Source organism: Ipomoea nil, unplaced genomic scaffold (assembly GCF_001879475.1).
Source record: "Ipomoea nil cultivar Tokyo-kokei standard unplaced genomic scaffold, Asagao_1.1 scaffold2279, whole genome shotgun sequence".
Classification (NCBI taxonomy): domain Eukaryota; kingdom Viridiplantae; phylum Streptophyta; class Magnoliopsida; order Solanales; family Convolvulaceae; genus Ipomoea; species Ipomoea nil.
The window spans coordinates 1,557,309-1,577,961 of record NW_017618707.1 but is presented as its reverse complement, the minus strand read 5'-3'; the positions used below and the strand labels follow the sequence as shown (position 1 = coordinate 1,577,961).

The window sequence follows — 20,653 nt, the reverse complement described above, 5'->3', positions numbered from 1 at the left end:
TTCCATTGTCGGACACAGTGACTAATCCCCTTGCTGAATTGTAAGCACTTTTTTTTTTTAGATGGGACAACTGACCTAGAGATTTAAAGCTGTTAGATGATAGTTGATTACATGCAAAATGATTTTCTCAAAAAACTGATCAAAAAAATTATTTTGAGCAGTTTTTTAAATTTTAGCATTTTGACGTTTAGAACAATAAACTGTTATAGAAAACTAATTAATCATTATATTAATCGTTTAACCAAGTCAAACACCTAATAGTGATCAAATATGTTAAAATTGACTGATAAACTAACTATGTTACCAAACCGGGCCAAAGTGATTTTATGTTATTAATCTAAAATTGATTTAGGAGTAATTAATTTATGCTATACAAAATAGTAAAAAATAAAATAAAATAAAAAGACCTGATCATAATTTTCAAAACAACAAAAACGGGTCAAAGTACAGAAGCTGTGGGTTTCTTTCCTTTCGTCTAATAAGTTGTTCGTCTTCATCTTCACGAAACTAAATCTGAAAACATTCATTCATTCATTCATTCCAATGACTTCCCAGAAAACATCAACAATACACTAACAAAACAATCCATTTCCTCGGGTTCAGCTCCCCTTTCATTATTATATACTCTCTCTCTCTCTCTCTCTCTCTTTTTCTGTACTCGGCGGCACATCGTCTAAAATCTCAACGTCCACGAACTCTTCAAGGTTCTTCTTCTCGACCCACTCTCTTGTTTTCTTTAATTTTCAGGTATATGAAAACGGGCATGTTCAATTTCACTTAGCTTCTTTGTTTTTGCCTGAATTGAATGTGGGCGATCCGGGGAAATACAGTAATACTCTAATATTGAACTTATATGCATATATGTGTGCTTGGGAACACTGTTTATGGAGCTCCTGATTTGGTTTTCTGCAGTTAAACTTTAGCTAAACTTTTAATGGTCTTAATTATTGTGAATTTTCCAATATTTTATTCTATTTTTGAGTGATTTATAGTGAAGTTTCTTTTTAATCTGGATTTTATTTATGCAGTATTCTTTTTTTCTCCCTTTGTGTTTGGATGCATAAGCAATTGAAGTAATTGCTGTTTATAGAATTGGGAAATTTGGCAGTCTAAAGAATAAAGATTTTGTCTTTATCATTAATGTAATGGATAAATGAAAAGCTACAATGCCTCTTGGAAATTTGTTTTACTTATTTAAACCCATACGTATACTCTTTTGGGTTCATCGATGTAACATGCCGGGCTGTTCTGCTTAAAATATTTGTGCATATCCAATAATATCTTATACCCTTGAAGTTTTTTTTTTTAATTTTTTTTTATTTTTTTTTATAATAATATTATGTTGATTTTTCTTCTGTCTTCATTGAATTGATCAGCAAGTCCTTTGCGGAGTTTCCACGTCTGTACTAAGACTATAGTTTAATCCTCTGAGAATCAGTTTTGTACGGTATCTTGTGATTCAACAGCCTAAAGTAGAGGCTCAACTTTTGGAATTCAGTAGGAAGAACTCAATCACATCCTTTTGCAGAGAATTTCCGTTCAAAAAGGGGAACCAGAGGTTGCTGACCTTTAGGACTGCCATTCTCGACGTTTTTGTGGGGTATAGTTATATATATATATATGTGATTCTTGCGGTGAGAACACATGCTAAGGTATTGCGATGGGGTCTGCAAACATGGAGAAGAAATGGGTGTTTCCTCTTTGTATCAGCTCACTCATATGTATCTTCCTTCTTGCGACCTCGTTTAATATGGGCCTGCTTTCTTCGCTACAAATCAATTCAATTTTCTCAATCTTTCCATCCCGGCTTGCGTCGAATCAAACGAGCTCGTATTTTGCTGAAGCAAAAGTTAGGCAATCTCCACCTCCTTCTAGTGGTCCTTCTGTTCCACGTTTTGCGTATCTGATATCCGGTTCAAGAGGTGATCTAGAAAAGCTATGGAGGACGTTGCAAGCACTGTATCATCCACGCAACTACTATGTTGTCCATCTAGACCTAGAATCCCCGGCAATAGAGAGGCTAGAGCTGGCCTCCAGAGTAAAGAAAGATCCGATTTTTGTGCAGGTTGGGAATGTCCACATGATTTCCAAAGCTAATATGGTTACTTATCGAGGGCCCACAATGGTTGCTAATACCCTTCACGCCTGTGCCATTCTTCTCAAGAAGCACGCGGATTGGGATTGGTTTATCAACCTCAGTGCCTCAGATTATCCCTTAGTGACTCAAGACGGTTAGTTCTGCATTTTTGGCATGCAAAAAATAAATCTTGCTTTTTTGACTCTATTTGTTTGGAGGAGGCGTTTGATTTATATGTTTTTTTTTCTTGCCAGATCTTCTTTACACATTCTCTGGTTTAAAGCGAGAGTTAAACTTCATTGAGCATACAAGCCGGCTAGGCTGGAAGGCGTAAGCTCTCTGTCACTCTTATGGTTACAGGGGTAACAAGAATTTTGGTCTTACTATATTGCTATATTAATTCTGTTGCAGGGGTCAACGGGCGATGCCATTGATTATAGACCCTGGCCTCTTTCAGAATACCAAGAAAGACATATTTTGGGTAACTCCACGGAGAGAATTGCCCACCGCCTTTAGACTCTTTACTGGTGAGTTTCATATTCCTTTTTTTTTTTTTTTTGGAGTACTATTGACCCTGTTACATGTAGTGTCTGTTTATATATACTTTCTCAACCTACTGAAGCCCAACGAGTCAATACCGCCCCACTAAGGCTTGAACCCATGACCTCCCATTTCAGAGAGTCACTTCATGCTGCTTGACCAAGGTCTTTGGCATGAGTTTCATATTGCTAATTTTGAAGACTTGGTTCAATCATGTAGGAAGTCTGCTAATCTCGCTCTTAAAAGTTCAAACGTGTTATTTCCCGCTAAAGTAATTGTATGGAGTTAAAATTAGATCATCTTCTCTGCAGGTTCAGCATGGATGATCCTCGCAAGGCCATTTGTGGAGTACTGCATATGGGGGTGGGATAATCTTCCCAGGACCCTACTTATGTACTACTCGAATTTTGTCTCGTCTCCCGAAGGATACTTTCAGACTGTCGTATGTAACGCCCCGGAATTTGTACCAACCGTGGTCAATAGTGACATGCATTATATTTCTTGGGATGTTCCTCCTAAGCAGCACCCGCACACTCTCAGCCTGAATGATACGGGCAAGATGGTCGAGAGCTCTGCTGCCTTTGCTCGGAAATTCAGGAGGAACGATCCTGTATTGGATAAGATTGATGCGGAATTGCTTCACAGACGAAATGGTAGCTTCACCCCGGGCGGTTGGTGTGCTGGAGACCCTCTTTGCTCCAAGGTTGGAAATCCCTCCGAACTTAAACCGGGTCCTGGGGCGAAAAGGATCGGGCGTCTTGTAGGTAAACTAGTTTTGTCAGCAAAGTTAAATCAAAATCAGTGTAATTAGAATAGTGGTGTATTAATCTTGTGTGTTGATTGAAAATGAAAAGTGGGATTGGGAAGTCTGTTCATGGAAGCTCAATAATATCAGTCAGGGAAATTTGAAGAACTTTTGCTGCACCATTTTTGCATCCCCTTTCTGATAAACACCACTTACTGCAAAATCACTTCATTCTTTCTCTTTTACTTAATCTTGTGCAGTCTGAAATTTGTTTCTAGGTTTATTTGAATCAATCAATATTCAATACTCACTACTCAGTGTACACCCTCAGATAGTGATTGTGGGTTGATTTGAGCCGATCAATATTTAGTGCACACACTCAGATAGTGACTGTGGGTTGATTTGAGCCGATCAATCAGATAGTGACTGTGGGTTGATTTGAGGCGATCAATATTCAGTGCACACTCTCAGATAGTGACTGTGGGTTGATTTGAGCCAGTCAACTCTCAGATAGTGAATGTGGATTGATTTGAGCCAGTCAATATTCAGTGCACACTCTCAGATAGTGACTGTGGGTTGTGGGTTGATTTGAGCCGGTCAATACTCAGTCTCAAATAGTGACTGTGGGTTGTGAGTTGTGGGTTGATTTGAGCCGGTCAATATTCAGTGCACACTCTCAGATAGTGACTGTAGGTTGGATAGTGACTGTGAGTTGATTTGAACTGGTCAATATTCAATGCACACCTTCAAATAGTGACTACTGGTTAGATTTCACAATCGAGCCTTACCTCATCTATTGTTATGGAAGTAAATGCTATTAAAATTGCAAATAATGTTTTTATGGCACAGAGCTAGGATTAACAGTAAACAAATTGCCAAAGTTGTTGGTCTCTTGTCAGTTTCAAGTCAAGGCCAACAACTAAGAAACTTCAACTTGAGAGCAGAAATAGACAGAGAATCCAAGAGGGAAGACTTTAGGGTTTCAAAGTCATTGTCTTTGAAGGTTTACTCTTTCAACAAAATAGAAATTGGGTTTTTCAACATCTGCAGAAGAAGAAGCTTCATTGGAAATTTCCACATCACAGAAAATGTGCATTTTAACCCCATCTCCCTGATTGTGAGAACAGCAGAATGTACAAAGAAAATCGACAATCTCACCGCGTTCCCTAGCTCAACTTCCGTTCATTGTTTCCGCTATTAACTAATTGCAAAAATCTGTTTCCCGTCTGTCTGTGTTGGGTGTTGCTTCGGCCTTCTATGGGTTTATCTCGGCTATTACAGTAAAGTACCTTTGCTTATAGCGACGATTTACTGGTGCTGCAACTCCCTCCTGAACCAAACGCTTAATTCTGCTCTTCGGCCATCCCCCCTAGCCAATTTTCTCAATGGAGCCTCGAGATTATCAGCTGTGTTAAACCATCTCCAAGAGCTTGATGTCACCCATGGAATTTGCGGCTACTAAGGTGGAGGACTGGCCCCGCCAACAAACAGACGAGATAAATTGCATACCGTCATCCATTTCATCACCAGAAGGGTCTGTGCTGTTAAATTTGTACGATAATGCAGGCATTGGAAAGGCTTTGTGGTAGACGAAAACCTGCAGCGTTTCAGAAGCTTTAGGAAATCGAATAATCCGTTATAGAATTAACGGAAGACAAATTTCAAATATGAACTTTAGATGGAAACATTCGAAGAAAATAACTCCCAAACATTAATGTACATGCCACGCCACTCAACAATGCAATAAAAGAACATGGCAAGTGATACCTCATTTGTCTCGGAGCCAGTGGCAATGAATCCGTCGCATACAGACAGGCCGACAAAGTTCTGAAACATTAAAAAAAAAGGCGTTTCTTTAGCGGTGAACCGTGTTTTAATATACTATGATGAGCTCACAGATTGAATTCATTGGCCTCGGTTCTAACTGATGCCTTTAGTTTGAAAATTGTTTTTGGCCACAGTTCAACTAGGCATCATATAATGGCACAAACTAGTGGCTTTAAAAATGGAGAAAGAAAAACCAGCTTGGTGGGCGTGAGTGGCCGTGCACTCTCATCCCTTAAGAGAGGTCGGGAGTTCAAACCCCCTCTCGTATGGAAAAACCAATCTGGCCAGCACTTTGACCCTTAATTGGGCCGACCCGGTGCGAATGGGGATTAGTCTGAGTATGGTACGGGCTTAAAAGTGTCTCCTACAGTTAGGACCTGCTCAGGACACCTCATGGTCTGACCAAAAAAAAATGGAGAAAGGAAATACCTTCACATTCATGTGTCCCGTAAATGACTGAACGGGACAATCAAGAACCCGAGATGCGCACATGGACAAATCCCAAAGCTTTATCGTGTTATCTGTAGAAGCAGATACGAGCGTCGTTGAATCAATAAACTTGATGTAGCTCACTGTCTTCTTGTGCCCCATTAGTGTGCATAAAGGCATTTTGGAGTTTCGAAGATCGTAGTAATAAATCCTATGATCAGCTGAACCAAACGCAAGAGTACGACCGGAATCGAAAGGGAACTGAACGCAGCACACGTTCGCTTTCGTTTTGATGGTCCCGACACAAGCGCCCTGCAGCAACAACCCATGTAAGAAAAACAACTTATTACACACTTTGAATTCAATCCACAACGAAACAATAATTAGATTACTGTTAGTACGTTTAGTTTCAAAGCTGACATCCACCAAGTGCAAAAGTAGAATTGCCTGATTGATATTCCAGAGTTTAACAGAGCCGTCATCACTGCCGCTGGCTAACAATGTTGGATCGGCCACCGAGAAATCCACGGACCAGACCCGCCTCTCGTGCTCTTTCATTTCCATGAAAAGTTGACTTCTTGTAACATCCCAAACCTGAACAATAAAAAAACTTATTAACTCTTCATTTGAGTAGTTTCAATGAAAAACAGTGTTGCAAAAATCGCGCCTAGGCGCCGATTAGGCGCCCTAAGCGCCCGCCTAGGCGTTCTAGGCACCCACCTAGGCGGTCCCCAGGCGCCTAGCGATTTTTTCAACATTGATGAAAAGTAAACATAATATGGGGATCTGGCGTACCTGTACCACACCTTCAAAGTTACTCGAAGCAATCTGGCTTTTTACATAGCTATTCCAACATATACTGCTTAGCTTTGATCGACTAGACATCTCAACTACAGGATAATGAATATCGCGATCTTGTTTTAAGATTGAATTATATTCGAAGACCTTGATCTTCTTATTCACACCAGCAGTCGCGAAAAATTCACCGTCACGATCAAAGCTGAGAGAGCATACAAGATTTGAAGAGTTTAGGAGATCCCCTTGCTTTAAGTTTGCCTTCTCTTCTAACTTACTAAAAGACAGGTACTTACACAAGCCCTCAAGGAATGAATTGATCCATCCACTTTGTGTCTCCTCATTACGCCCCCCTCCTTTCGACGACAAATTACTCACAGAACTTCTTTCAGTCGCGCCAATGGAGCCCCTACCGTCACTGCTGATTTGAGAATATCTACTCAACGGTTTGGCTGCCGGTTTTAAAGCTCTGCGTCTTGTCAGGAAATAAGCGGACTCCAATTTTCTGAAATTCTTTACCAGCCTCGAACTTTTCGAGAGAAAGCTCCCTTGACTTTCAACAGGTGTCTCGTGTTCATCTGCACGGTCCTCCACGTTGCAGGTACCAAACCCCGTCCTGCTCCGTTTTCTAGATCTAGAGCTTCCAGAATCATCATCCTCGGTGATATTTCCCCTATTCGACGCAGACTTCTTACCCTGATCAAGGTTTGAATCTCCTTTTTTCCTGAGGGCCGATTGCATATTTGTAACTCCTTCCAAATCAGAAGACAGAAACGATATTATCTCGTTCAAACTATCTGCAACCTCCTGTTTTCTCTGTTGGATTAACAAAAGGAACTCCAGCAACAAGTCCTGCTCGTCTATTTTTTCTCTAAGTGCTATTGCTCCTTCCCATTCTTCTAAGCTTTCTCTTGGATCATTAAGGAACTCACTTTGCAACAGCTCACTGTAATACACAGCAAAGAGAATATGAGAACGGAAATTTGAAGGTCTTCCGATTGTCCAAATCAAGGAATGATGATAAAAGATCGCAAAAAATAAGCAGCTTTCAATAAAGTACGTCCCTTTTGCCAGATTGAGGAAGAATGGGTTAGATGCTATAAGAGAGCATACATGATCAGCTCGAGAGTTCAACCATGGTGATATTTAGCTCATTGAATGTAAACACTTTGTATACTCAAAGTGAAATTGTCTTAAAACCGAAAGTGAACCCATCAGTTCTATCAATGTTGACAAAAAGTGAATGCACGGTACCCCATTTCTTTGTTTTTTTTTTTTCTTCTTTTTCCACTTTTGGTATAGTAATGAAAATCTTTTGAAAGGAATAGTTAGGCAGTTAGTAAAGTAAAAAAATAAAAGAAGCACTTATGCCAACTTGATATAGAGTAAATATAGTATAAGTACAAGATGATGGCAAATGTGCGGCAGTCAGAACCTTTATCAATGTATAGAAGATTAAAAAAAGAAAAGGTGTAATGCTGCCTATGCTGAAGTTTATCGATGAAACATTATTGATCATACGGGGTGAAGGGATTATGTCGATGCTATAAATGAGAATGCTCATATCAGTTAATAATGTACTCTTGTAAGAACTTTGAAAAGCAAATAACGCAGCATTCCAGACATTGTAGAGAATTAAAAAGCAAAAGACGGGACCTTAAGCATATTTAGATGACAATAAGAAAACGAGGCTCACCCCAAATTTGGCCTACTACTTGGCTGAGGGTGCAGTAACCACAAACAAAACGAAGCTTCTTTGGGCCACTTGAGTAGCAACTGAGGGGGGAGCACGCGATGTCTGAGACTAGACATAGTTGCACTTTTTTCTTCGGGTGAATGGAACGTGCAGAATAGCTGCTCACAAGTGAAATGCCAGTTCGTAAGGCTAGGAAACAATAAGCCTAATTCAATTTATCAATCACTAATGACTAACCTCAAAGAGAAGAACTCCAAGTCGATAAACGTCTGAAGCACAAAGGCTGGTCTCACCAGAAACCTCTTCTGGACTAGTGTACCAATTGGTTTCCAAGAGCAATATCTTTTTCATGGGAAACGAATGCTGCTGCTTCTCCTCGGGGGCTTGCTGGTTCTTATCGGCCTCTAAAGTCTGCATAGCATTTGCGTGATTCATCTCAACTTCCAACCTTTGTGTCACCACTTCCTTTTCTTGTTCAAAGTCACGAGGCCCGGGGGAAGATGCTGCCCCCTTAAACTCAGCAGTCTCGCTGTTCAATCCATCCTCGAGCGACTCCGAGCCAGAATGAGAGCAGGAGGCCGATTCAATAAAAGCAACACGGTTGAAAGACGACATAACAAAGCACGAGGGGCGCACATTGTGAACCACAATGCCCTGAGAATGCGCCAGGTTAACAATGTTCACGATTTGGGTAAAAATGTGCAAACACTCGAGAGAATCGACTGTTCTTTCCGGGTTGTCCAACCACTGTCTCAAACTAACATCCCTATTATCATCATCTAAGCCATGGCTAAGCCCATTTCCAGAACCAGAAACACCACCCTGGGGTTTAATGCAATCTATGTAGGGCAACCCCCCAATCCCTTCCCTTCCCTTTCTTGCAGGGATGGAAGCAGAATCAGGTGAGGCATCACTGGAAGATCTCACACTGCTCCCACCAATAACCCTTGGATTCCTATCCACTACTGATGAGTAATTCAACCCCCTGGAAGAACTATTCCAACCTGTCTCAGAAGAACCCTCCATTATTGCACACTTTCTTTTGCTCAGATACACAGACATAAACAATCAAGAAATTCAGAAATTCTCAGATACCCAACACATTCTTCTATATCCATGTCACATCAAGAAACCATTTTAAACCCCCTTACACACTACCCAAACCCAACCCTATAGAAAACCTCAAAAACATCTTCTTCTTCTTTTTTACCTTATCAAAAGCAGCAGAAGACAACCTCAGTTCTTGAAGCATACAAACAAACCCCAGAGTCAAAAACAATGGATCACTTAAACGTGGCACCCTTGAAACACATATATCTCTAGAGAGAGAGAGAGAGAGAGAGAGAGAGAGAGAGAGAGAGAGGGGTATACTATACCATTTATCACTATATCTCTCACCCAGTAGAAGGAAAGGAAAACTGGCAAAGGAGCTCAGTTACCTGTGTTTTAGCATGAAAGCAAACAAAACAATAAGAACCACAGAACAGATGCTTTTCAGATACTGCAAAACCCCCCAGAAACACACTGGGAAGCTTTTATTCCAAGAACAAACCACAGCCTCATAAACTTCATGTACTATTTTATTCTTTAACAGTAAACATAAATAAATATATATATATATACATTTATTGAATAAATAATTCCCACATCCACATAAAATAGTGAAATACATTACCTGCTGAGAAGAAATCAAGGTGCGGACGACTTTCACTGTTGCAGTGGGGTAGGGATCAGGGCCGTATTTTAAGTTTTGGTGGCCCTGTTCTGGTAAATAAATGTGGCCCTATCAAAATTGCAAGTTTCGAACCTTTGACCTCAAAGTTAAAATATAATAAACACACATTCTTACCATCTCTTCATAGAACTTTTTAAGTTTAATTGAAAAATTTTAATTTTAATTTCGAAACTAGCTAGATAAAAATTAAATATTGGACCTCTAAAATTTGGGGCCCCTCTAAAATTGGGGGCCCTGTGCGGTAGCCCAGCTTGCACAGCCTAAAATCCGGCCCTGGTAGGGATGATGTGAACATGATTTTGTTTTCTTGCAATTAGTTTAATTTTTTGAAATTTTTTTAAAGAAATTATGAACCCTAGGCAGCCTTTTCTTTGTCTCAAAGCCACTCATTTCTGCTTCTATTCCATCCCACCATACGTGGCTCATTCACCTCCTCAAACTACACTGACAGCTAAAATGTTGGGGCACAGAAAAAGAATGTTTTATAAACTCAAATAATTTGAGACAAAACTTTATCTTCACAACGTGATCATAAACCCTTCTCCCAACAGGTTAAATCTTCATTCTTACAATTTCTACTTCCCGACTCAACAAAATATATAAGAGAATATAAATCATGGTATTAAATAACTAAATAGATAATGCCAAATATCTGTATATACATACAAGGAATCTGTCTATTTTGAAAATAATCTGAATTTCAAACGTGATCATAAATCCGGATATTTACAACTTCGCATGTGAATTAAAAAATTCTTAACTGATATGATCCATCATAAAACGTTACGTGATTCCAGATAATAAGAATATTTCAAGTCATTTTTGAGTTTGAGCTTCCATTATTGGAGTTGTTCTGATTGAATATTTTGGTCTAATATACATGGAAGTATATTTTATAATTTAACAAATTGATTTAATTTTTGTCAAATTATAAAATGTATCGTATCTTTTATTACAGGGCGTTTGGTTGAAGGGAATTTTAATTCTCTTCCCATTTAATTCCAGAGGTCACAAGATTTCCTATTTGGTTGAAAGGAATTGCAATTTCATGGAATTACAATTCCCCTATTTTCATGGAATTAAAATTTCATGTCCCCCTGGAATTTTAATTCCTGGGGTTTTAGGAAGAAAAAAAAAGATAATGACGAGTCAAAATTACACATTCCATTTTTAACCTAAAATTAATGACTGACAATAACAATGGACATTTTGGACTTTATACTACTTATTCCCTTTCAATTCACATGTATACCAAACATTGGAATTGAAATTTCCAGTAATTCTATTCCTGTAAACCAAACACTGAAATTTAAATTCTCACTTTATTCTCAGTAATTCATCTCTCATGGAATTACAATTCATTTTCCAAGTAATTCCCCATCTCCAACCAAACGTCCTATTAGTCTAAGTATTTAACATTATTACCATAAAATCTTCCTATAAATATAATACAAAAATTTTATAATAACCAAGCTAATAATCTAACTAACTTGTTTGAGACAATTTACATTATTTCAAAGAGATGATATTATTATCTAAAGCAGTACAGTTTTACATTCCATGAACCATATTATCTAAAGCTGCTGTTTTACATTCCATGAACCAAAGACCCTTAAATTACTAGAATTAAAGTTTTTAATTTAATTGTCAAAGCTTAGAATTTTTTTAACTAATAAACATAAATTAAATCAGAATACTTGTTTATACCTAACTAATATTTTTGATTGGGTCATGGCACCTCTCAAATTGAAATCACGTGGGTGTTGTAAAAAATTATTTATTACGTTCTGGTCCTGTCACGTGTCGGGATTGTGGTTGTGATTCTTCTTCAATTCGCAAGTCAAGGATTAGTATATAAAATCATTTTAGCTTTCTGTGAAGATGCGATTTTTTGGATTAAAATATTAAAGGATACAGTGATTCTAAGTTGGGGTGATTTTTTGATGGAACGTTCATTTTGGCTCAAATCAGCGAACTTTACTGTTCCCCTTGTTTGGTGGAAACCATATACAGGGAGTTCTCCAAGATAATAATGCATGGAAAGAAAGATTTCATTTCATATTTCCAAAGATATTCAACAAAACAAAAGCATTATATATGGCCACAATCATCAAGGTTTTTTTTTTTGTTTTTTTTTTTAAATCTTTATTTCAGCAAAATGATAGGTGTTTCAAATTTTGTCATCCAACAAATATTTTTGGATATTTATTTGTTTAATTAATTTGTTTTATGCTTTTGGTATTGACAGAGAAATTAAGAATGAATCCAAAAAAACAAAAGTTCACTCATCTCACTATTAATATTTAAAAAAATTAAAAAAAAAAATCAAAAGTAGTGAATTTACCCCTAAACCAAATTAACCTTTGATTAAGATTATATATATATATATATATATATATATATATATATATAGGGTTTGGTGGTGGGGCCAACTACTCCCACCTCCATTGTGGCTCCGCAACCGACAAAGAGAGGTTATTGAGTAAAAGTTATAATTGAATACAACTAATCTTAAACTATTATAGAAAACAGAAATGAATTTCTTTGATGGGAGTGTTATACTATAGTGTGCTGACTATTCATTAGTAAATGGTTAAATGTATGTTTAGTCCTAAAATTACAGGCAAATTATTGTATGGAATATGGTCCACACAATGTAATGTGGACCATAACAAAAAGTACATTTTTAATATACTAAATGTACATTATTTTTGTATTGAATGTACATTATACAATATAATGTACATTCAGAACAAAAATAATATATATTCCCTGTATACAATATACATTATTTTTGTACTGAATGTACATTATTTTATAGTAGACAAAATATGGTCCACACAATAATGATTGTGTAGGCTATTATCAATTCTAATTAAACACCAAAGCAGGTCATCGATTAAAAAAAAGTGACATAACACCCCTAAAGCACATCAAATATACATAGGAATAAGGTCCTAATTGGCCCTTTGAACGAAACGTGAAAGTGCAATTAGGTCCCTAAACGTAAAAAAAAGTGCAATTACCCCCCTCAACACCTCAAATATGTGCAATTTGACTTGATAGCAGGTTAACATCTCATCTAGCAGGTTGCATGTGTGACGTGGATGATGACTTGACCTTTTTTTTTTTGGAAAGATGACTTGACATTTTTTTTTTTTATTTCCTTCTTTTGTCTTCTTTACAAAACAACTAACTCTAGCAGTTGTAATATTCCACCATCGATATCTTCTCTCAAATTTACAAGCAGGATAAATTTCATGAAAAAAATATTCAATTTTACATAGTTATATTAACAACGAACAAGTTAATAGCTTTCACGGGCGTGGTTTGGGAATTTCTGATGCAGGTACACGGTGAATGGAATTTCTGATGCAGGTACACGATGAATGGAATTTCTGATGCAGGTTTGGGAATTTTGATGCGTGGTTTGGGAATTTCTATTGAAGCTTTGCCTTAATACACGGTGAATGGAAGAAAAGGAAATAAAAAGAATTTAAAAAAAAATGCCAAGTCAGCATACACATCATCATATAACCAGTTGGATGGAATGTTAACCTGCTATCAGGTCAAATTGCACATATTTGAGATGTTGAGGGGGTAATTGCACTTCTTTTACGTTCAAGGACCAAATTGCACTTTCACGTTTCATTCAGAGGCCAATTTGAATCTTATTCCATATACATATAATCATTTAACAAAATCTATTACTTGAAGTCCTCAAATCACTACCTTGGTGCAAAATAAATTCGAAGTAACATTGACTCGTACATATAATTTTAATTTAACCATTTTTACCAATCCCAATGACAGAAGTGCAATTAACCCTTAATAATTATAACAAATTTTATAACATTCTCAATAATTGTGATTTTTTAGGAGTTTTTACATGTGTGACTAGAAAAGAGAAGATGAATGTGAAAAAAAAAAAAAAAAAAAAAAAAAAAAAAAGAGCAAGTCTGCCAACAAAACAAAAAACAAAAAGATTTTATGCGCCAGCGGGCACGCACACAAGTTGCTTTGAATGCAAGACTCAAGTGCACCTTCTTCTCCACGCGGATTCCATATTTTCAGACCAAAAAACACACTCCCTGCAAGAACCCCATTTCTTCTCTCTCCTCCACATCATCCTTGCTTTCTCAAAAACTACCCCAAAATCCATAGATGGAGATGCTCTAATATTCATCAAGTTTGAATAAATATTTTATTTCAAAGTGTTCATTTAGTTTGAAACTTTGAACTTAATATTTTCATGTCCCCTGGGAAAAGGTGGATAATAAGCTCTACAAAGATGGCCATATATAACAAATCATAATTTGCCTGTACTACAAAGTACAAAGAGATTGAGAGAAATACATATTACCAGCAGCTCAAATGGGAGAGATATCAGAGAATAATCTTAGAATTTCCTAATAATCTCTACAACTGGCTAACAAATGTCATCCCTTAGAACAACCTCTATACACCCTCCTCTTCTTTCCTTCTTTTGTTTCTTTAATGTTCTTCAAATACTAACTCTCATTTTACAAGAAAAATCACCTGTAACTGTAAGTTTCTGTGGTGACCTCTCTTCCACGCACCAATGACATGAATTCAACGACCGGAAACAAATAAAGAATTTGTTGAGATTTGCTTCCCTTCCATTTGAGATTTTCTTGCTCTTGTCTTGTCAAGGCGTGCCCGTCTTACAGCTTCTTGGACATGGCGATCGTGATCTTTCAAGATTTGATCTACTTTGGCCGATGGAACTAGAAGTGGTCCCGAGTAGTGGATCTTGTTGCCTTTTGATCCATAGCCCAGCTGGAGAAATACAATTGGCAAAAATGTATTCGTAAGTCAGAGTTTGCTTGAATTCAAAGTACACGGTGTTGAGCATATAATATAATATATAAACATAAATGTGCAATCCAACTATCAGCTTAAGTTTTTAGTTGAGATGGAGCACATGCTTTAATTTGGTATCAGAGCCAATCCTATGCCAAAGGTCGATAAAATCCAACTATCAGCTTAAGCTTTTATATGCTTAAATTCATGGCATTAGTTCAGAAAGTTAAAAGGCCCACTTACTAGGACTGGGTCATTGTTGTCGGTTCTTCCTTCCTGATTTTGGTGTGAGTTTGTAAGCAACCGAGTTTTTTGGTCTTGTTTCATTGTTGAATTAGAAGCCTCCTTGAAGGATCCGGGAAACCTGGCTATAAGTTTCGGAACTTCATGATGAGCAGGACCAGACCTGTCTGCTCGATCCTCAGACAACAAGCTCCTCCTAGCAGAAATTATACCAGATAGGTCTGCACCCGAAGAAATCTTCGGGGCATCTTCTGTGTTCTTTCCAGATTTTGCCCAGGCGGCTCTCTGAGTCAATGGTCCTGAATGGGAAGCTCTCTTATGCAGAGGGACCTGGAGATCATTGTTTGTTTCTTCCGTGGTCTGAGACTGTCTAGGCGGGTCAATGGGAAAGCCAGACGCAACTTCCTCCTGATGAGAGTTGAACAGTTCACTTCTGCTTTTACAATTGGACTGACTTTGTCTTTTCTGCATTCAGATAACTACTTCGTGAATATTTACAGAAACAGAAACTAAAATCATCAAGAAAAACAGCATAATAAGGATGTTGAGCATATAATATATAAACCAACTATCAGCTTAGGCTTTTAGTTAAGATGGACCACATGCTTCAATTTGGTATCAGAGTCAATCCCATGCCAAATGGGTCATGGATTCGAATCTCCGCATCACCTGATTAAAAAAAGAGGCCATGGTCCACGTGTTGCTGGAAGCCCGTCATAAGTAACCGGCTCGCACACGTGAAGGGCATGTTGAGCATATAATATATAAACTAACTATCAGCTTAGGCTTTTATTTGAGATGTAGCCTGGAGGTTCAGTATTCAAAAGATAGTACAACAGTTACCTGCATTGACATGGGTAATTCAGCATTTGCATCGGGTGCAGGAACTGCACGCGATTCTCTTGTAGCTCTCCTTTCAGGGTCATTTTTGTGACCTTTGCTTCCCGCTCCAGCATGCCTAAAAATTGCATTATATGGGGATAAATCACAGGCTTATTCATGGATTAATGGAATTAAAAAGCGGTTTGATGCAAAGAAGAGAGGCTAAAAAGACATCACTAAGCTGAAGTAAGTTAATATTTGTCATGTTGTTACTACCTTCTGGCTTCTTCATCCCGTACTTTGGCATCAAACTCCTTGCTGGGAGGATATTTTGGCAAACTTGAAGGATCACACGGGAGTGGCTTCGTCGTGAAGAACTGCACAGCAAGGAAATTGATGAATCTTTGTACAAAACATCAGAATCATAATCAATTGCTAGGATGGATCAAAATAACAGCATGTGAGAGGGAGTGCTCAAGGAGACGTAACAACTTAAAGTGTTTACACTCAGTTATTTGTCCCAATGATGTCAAAGAATTTATCGTGAGATGCCAGAAAACTAGATAGGTAAGGACCGTACCTCACTCTTCAAAGCAGATGCTGCAGACCCACGATCTGCAGGGTCTATAGAAAGTAGGGTCTCTATGAGCGTTAACGCGGGTGCTGGGAAGTCTTTAAATGTTTCTGCAACACATCGCCTGTATGGCTGTTGGGGCTTGAAAATCGTTGCATGAGGCAACCTCGATTTGCTCCAGTACCCCTCAGACGGTGAACCACAAAGTTTGAAAATTTTATGCAATTGCTCCACCTGACAGATAAATTATGCAATTTAACTTTGTTACGATGTTAAGAATATGTATGGTATTATAAAGAGAATAAAAGTAAAGAAGTGAGATACACTACGCAGAAAGGTCTAAGATTGAACTGATCCAATATGTAGGTCTAACATTCTATATATATAAAATTCTGTTTAACCATTATAGCCACCAAACTAAGACTTAAAAATCAAAAGATTTGAATTATTTCCGGGATCAATGAATATATTTGGATATAATTATCACAAGAAAACAAAAAAGGTTTGGTTAGGCCATGAGGTGTCCTGAGTAGGAGGCACCTTTAAGCCCGTACCATACTTCGACTAATCCCCATTCACACGGGGCCGGCCCAATTAAGGGACGAAGTGTTGGCCAGATTGGTTTTTCCATACAAGAGGGGGTATAATATTTATTGTTGTTTCGGTTGTTATTCCCACACATTGGACTTGGAGGGAGTATAGCTCCTAAGTTTGCATATAAATCTTACTAGCACGGTGAGAAACCTACAATCACCATACCTCTGTTCTTCCTGGCATGATAGGCTTCCCAGCATAAAGTTCAGCGAGTATGCAACCAGTACTCCATAAATCCACAGCAGTACCATAGTATGTTGCCCCAAGTAGAAGCTCGGGCGGTCGGTACCAGAGGGTCACAACACGGCTAGTGAGAGGCTGGTTTTGACGGGGATCAAAGAAACTTGCAAGACCAAAGTCTGCAATCTTCAATATGCCATTATTGTCAATTAATAGGTTGGAACCTTTTATATCACGATGCAAAACACCACGGGTGTGACAATGATCAAGACCGCATAAAAGTTGTTGCATGTAACATTTGACCTGGAAAGTACAAGAGAAACTTTATACTTCACTAAAGGGAAAGTAGCTGTGAATTAGAATCATTCTGATAACACTTGCCCTTTTCATAAATACCTGTGGTTCGGTAAACTTAAGACCAGGGTTCGAGGCAAGTCCTGCCAGGTCGTGCTCCATGTACTCAAATACAAGGTATAAACTGCAAGACATGCGAGATGTAACTAGACCTTCCAGCTTTATTATGTTTGGATGATCAAGCCTCCTAAGGATGTGAATTTCCCTTGCCATGAAGCGAACACTCTCAGGCTCCAAGTTATCAAACCTAACTTTCTTCAAAGCAACAACCTTTCCTTGTTCAAGATCACGAGCACGGTAAACACTGCTGTAGGTACCCTGACCAATCTACAAAATGGGAAACCATGGCAAAAAAAGACAACATTAGCCAAATACTGGAATCAAGAAAATCAGAAATTACAAGATAGCAAGCTACTACTTTTGTTTTACGTGCTATACAAATCAAAATTACTCTGTGGTTACTTTGCAATTAGCTGAAGTACCAAACTCAAAGGGCGGGTGGGGAAGGAAATTCACAAGAACAGAGAGTTTCAATTTGTTGCTCATCTAGTAATTATTGCACTATTTGTTAGGAAATAAGCACAATACTATGCAATTAAAAACTTTCATTCTAGAGACCTTCATGAGTGTTACCAGCAATTTTATTTATACAGTTTAGGTATGGATACTAATTCAGCAGAATAACATAGTTTAATAACCATGCTCCAAGTCTGAAAGTACTCTACAATTTTAAAAAAAAAAATTAAGCCAAATGTGTTCCCATATAATGCACCCATGTTCTAAGTTACTAAATGTTTTAAATGAAGTGTCCTAGTAACGATTGTACTTTAATTTCCAGGTAGGTTTTTCTGGACCAATTATGCATGTGCTAGGTTAGCATTTGAACAGCAAACTGCACAACCTAATGGACAGAAAATCATTTCCAGAGTAAATTGGTTCATCAAATATAAAATCAATTTTGGGAAAATTTTTATCAAACTTCAATTAAGTGTACCGATTCTATATTCTAATGTATTATACCAACTTAACAATTTAAAAGCAAAATGGGCATTCATTTACAAAACCAAGTCTGCCCTTACTGAAATGGAAGCTCAGTGAGAAGAAAGAAGCATACTTTATCCAATTTCTCAAATGAATCTGCTCGCCTAGGCACCCATCCTCTGATAGCTTCACCAGCAACCGCGGCTAGCCAGGGTGGCCATCCAGCTGCAACCTGCTCACCTTCAGCAGCTTTTGGAATGTTCCCCAATCCCGGATGGTGTGTAACAGCTATATACTCAGCCTTCTCCCTTTTCCGGTCAGAATTCCCACTCTGCAACCGGGCAGAACCATTAACTTGCTTGTCGATCAACACCGTCTTCACATCATTGCTCTCAGAACGATCTTTCCCCCTATAGGCTTCCTCTCTCCTCAAAGAAACCGCCCTCGGCAGCCTCTCTGTAGAGGACTTACTGGAGAACCTCTCCCTTGGACTCTCCCTACTATCCTCAATGGCAGAAGGCTTCCCACAAACACAACCCATTCTATACCAGTAATCACAGATTAGCACAAACCCACCACCCAAAATCAAATCTTTTCTCCAAAAAACCCCTCAATTCCTAAGAATCATCTTCCCCATTGCCACAACCAAACAAACAATCTTCAACCCAAGATTGAAGTCAGCAGAACTATGCACCTTAAAAATAATACATACAGGAAAATGGGTAACTCAACTCAGTTTAGAAGCTAAGAAGCATGCCATTATTCACAACATGTATGTATGTACATAAAAACACAACAAATTGCCAAATTTGCAAGAAAATTTAATGGATTACCTTGAATGAGAGTTGAGAGTGAAAGGGGTAGAGGGTTTGGAAAGTGGGTGGGTGCGGGGAGGAGGAGGCATACTGGATCTAGGGCAAAAAATGGATTGAATTATGAGTACTGCTTCTCTTACAGAGAAATGAATGGAAGATTAATTGGGAAAATAAATATTGTTATTAACATTCAGTATAGAGTGAAAGTAAGAAATGAGGGAAAAACTGGGAAGCCCAAGGTGTTCTTTTGTGACATTCTTTCTTCTGGGAGTCAATAGCCACGCGCGTGAAGCGACAACGATAGCACACGATCTGTACTGGTAAACTGGTAATTAATTTACCAAGGATATCCAACTATATTACAAACTCCAATTGCGTCATTGAACTAAAAGAAATTACAATTAGATCTCCGAACAATGCAAAATAATACAACTCACCTTAAAATGACATGTTAACCTATTAACATGATAACGTGGTGGTTATCGAAATTAAAAATATTTTTAAAAAATTTATTTTAACAACTTTAAATACAATATTTAAAAAAAAAAAAAATTGTCTTCCCACCGGAGAATGTTACCACTGGGTCTTCTCCATGGAGAAGGTGACTTTGATTTTTCTTTTTTAAAGTAAATATTTATTTTATATATATGTGTGTGTGAGAGAGAGAGAGAGAATAACAACAACAATAATAATAATAATAATAATAATAATAATAATAATAATAATAATAATAATAATTATTATTATTATTATTATTATTATTATTATTATTATTATTATTATTATAATAAAAATACATATTTATATTTTATTTTTTTCCTCACTTATCCCACATCGGTGAGAGAAGTGGAAAATGGAGCATTGAGGCTCCTATTATAGGAGCCTCAATGCTCTATACTTTCAATTGCAATGCCCATCTGCTGGGCAAGCGGATGGGCAAACTATTTAATTAGGAGTCAAGGCTCCATAATTAATGAGTCTTATACAGTTATTATATATATATATATATATATATATATATATATATATATATATATATATATATATTTCTCAAAATGCCAATTGCAAATGCAGCAAAATATAGTGTGTGTATAATTTATTTAAATATATATTTATTGATAGATAAAAATTATAATTAGTTAAATATATACATTTATATAATATATTATATTTATTAAATATAAATATTAAATAATGTACAAAGGGTATTTTTAATATTTATGATATAAAAGTTCTTGGGAATAGTTAATACCAATGGTTATTCCCCTTGCAAAGGTAATAGCCCATTCCTATGAATATTATTTCCATGATAAAATGACCAAACGACCTCCCATATGAAAAAATCATTACATGTCATCTGAGCACAAGGTGCTTGGCTAGTCTTATTCTTTTAATTTTACATTAATACATCTTTGACTTTCA

General features: G+C 37.4%; 3 protein-coding genes across 5 annotated transcripts; 1 reads left to right on the top strand and 2 right to left on the bottom strand.

The window, feature by feature from the left end:
* Positions 1 to 438: 438 nt before the first annotated feature.
* Positions 439 to 3,530, top strand: LOC109150556 (beta-glucuronosyltransferase GlcAT14A). 2 transcript variants are annotated; one of them, XM_019298494.1, is made up of 5 exons: positions 439 to 704; positions 1,377 to 2,231; positions 2,332 to 2,407; positions 2,489 to 2,604; positions 2,929 to 3,530. In XM_019298494.1, the coding sequence occupies exons 2-5, from the start codon at positions 1,661 to 1,663 to the stop codon at positions 3,426 to 3,428; spliced, it is 1,263 nt and encodes a 420-aa protein (XP_019154039.1). In that variant the 5' UTR covers positions 439 to 704; positions 1,377 to 1,660; the 3' UTR covers positions 3,429 to 3,530. The 2 variants fall into 2 exon arrangements, with proteins under 2 accessions (XP_019154039.1, XP_019154040.1); XM_019298495.1 differs by having other exon boundaries at positions 439 to 747.
* Positions 3,531 to 4,158: 628 nt separating this feature from the next.
* LOC109150555 (protein SPA1-RELATED 4) lies at positions 4,159 to 9,693 on the bottom strand. Of its 2 annotated transcripts, XM_019298492.1 has the most exons (7): positions 8,347 to 9,693; positions 8,110 to 8,267; positions 6,414 to 7,359; positions 6,066 to 6,212; positions 5,619 to 5,930; positions 5,130 to 5,189; positions 4,159 to 4,959 (listed from the first exon to the last, which is right to left on the bottom strand). In XM_019298492.1, exons 1-7 carry the CDS (start codon positions 9,169 to 9,171, stop codon positions 4,774 to 4,776), a joined length of 2,634 nt encoding a protein of 877 aa, XP_019154037.1. In that variant the 5' UTR covers positions 9,172 to 9,693; the 3' UTR covers positions 4,159 to 4,773. The 2 variants fall into 2 exon arrangements, with proteins under 2 accessions (XP_019154037.1, XP_019154038.1); XM_019298493.1 differs by lacking the exons at positions 4,159 to 4,959; positions 5,130 to 5,189 and having other exon boundaries at positions 5,735 to 5,930; positions 6,020 to 6,212.
* Positions 9,694 to 14,034: 4,341 nt separating this feature from the next.
* On the bottom strand, positions 14,035 to 19,460 carry LOC109150335 (probable serine/threonine-protein kinase At1g54610). Its single transcript, XM_019298230.1, has 9 exons — positions 19,250 to 19,460; positions 18,550 to 19,110; positions 17,478 to 17,762; positions 17,067 to 17,384; positions 16,314 to 16,541; positions 16,010 to 16,110; positions 15,755 to 15,869; positions 14,912 to 15,376; positions 14,035 to 14,644 (listed from the first exon to the last, which is right to left on the bottom strand). Exons 2-9 carry the CDS (start codon positions 18,955 to 18,957, stop codon positions 14,438 to 14,440), a joined length of 2,127 nt encoding a protein of 708 aa, XP_019153775.1. The 5' UTR covers positions 18,958 to 19,110; positions 19,250 to 19,460; the 3' UTR covers positions 14,035 to 14,437.
* Positions 19,461 to 20,653: the final 1,193 nt, after the last annotated feature.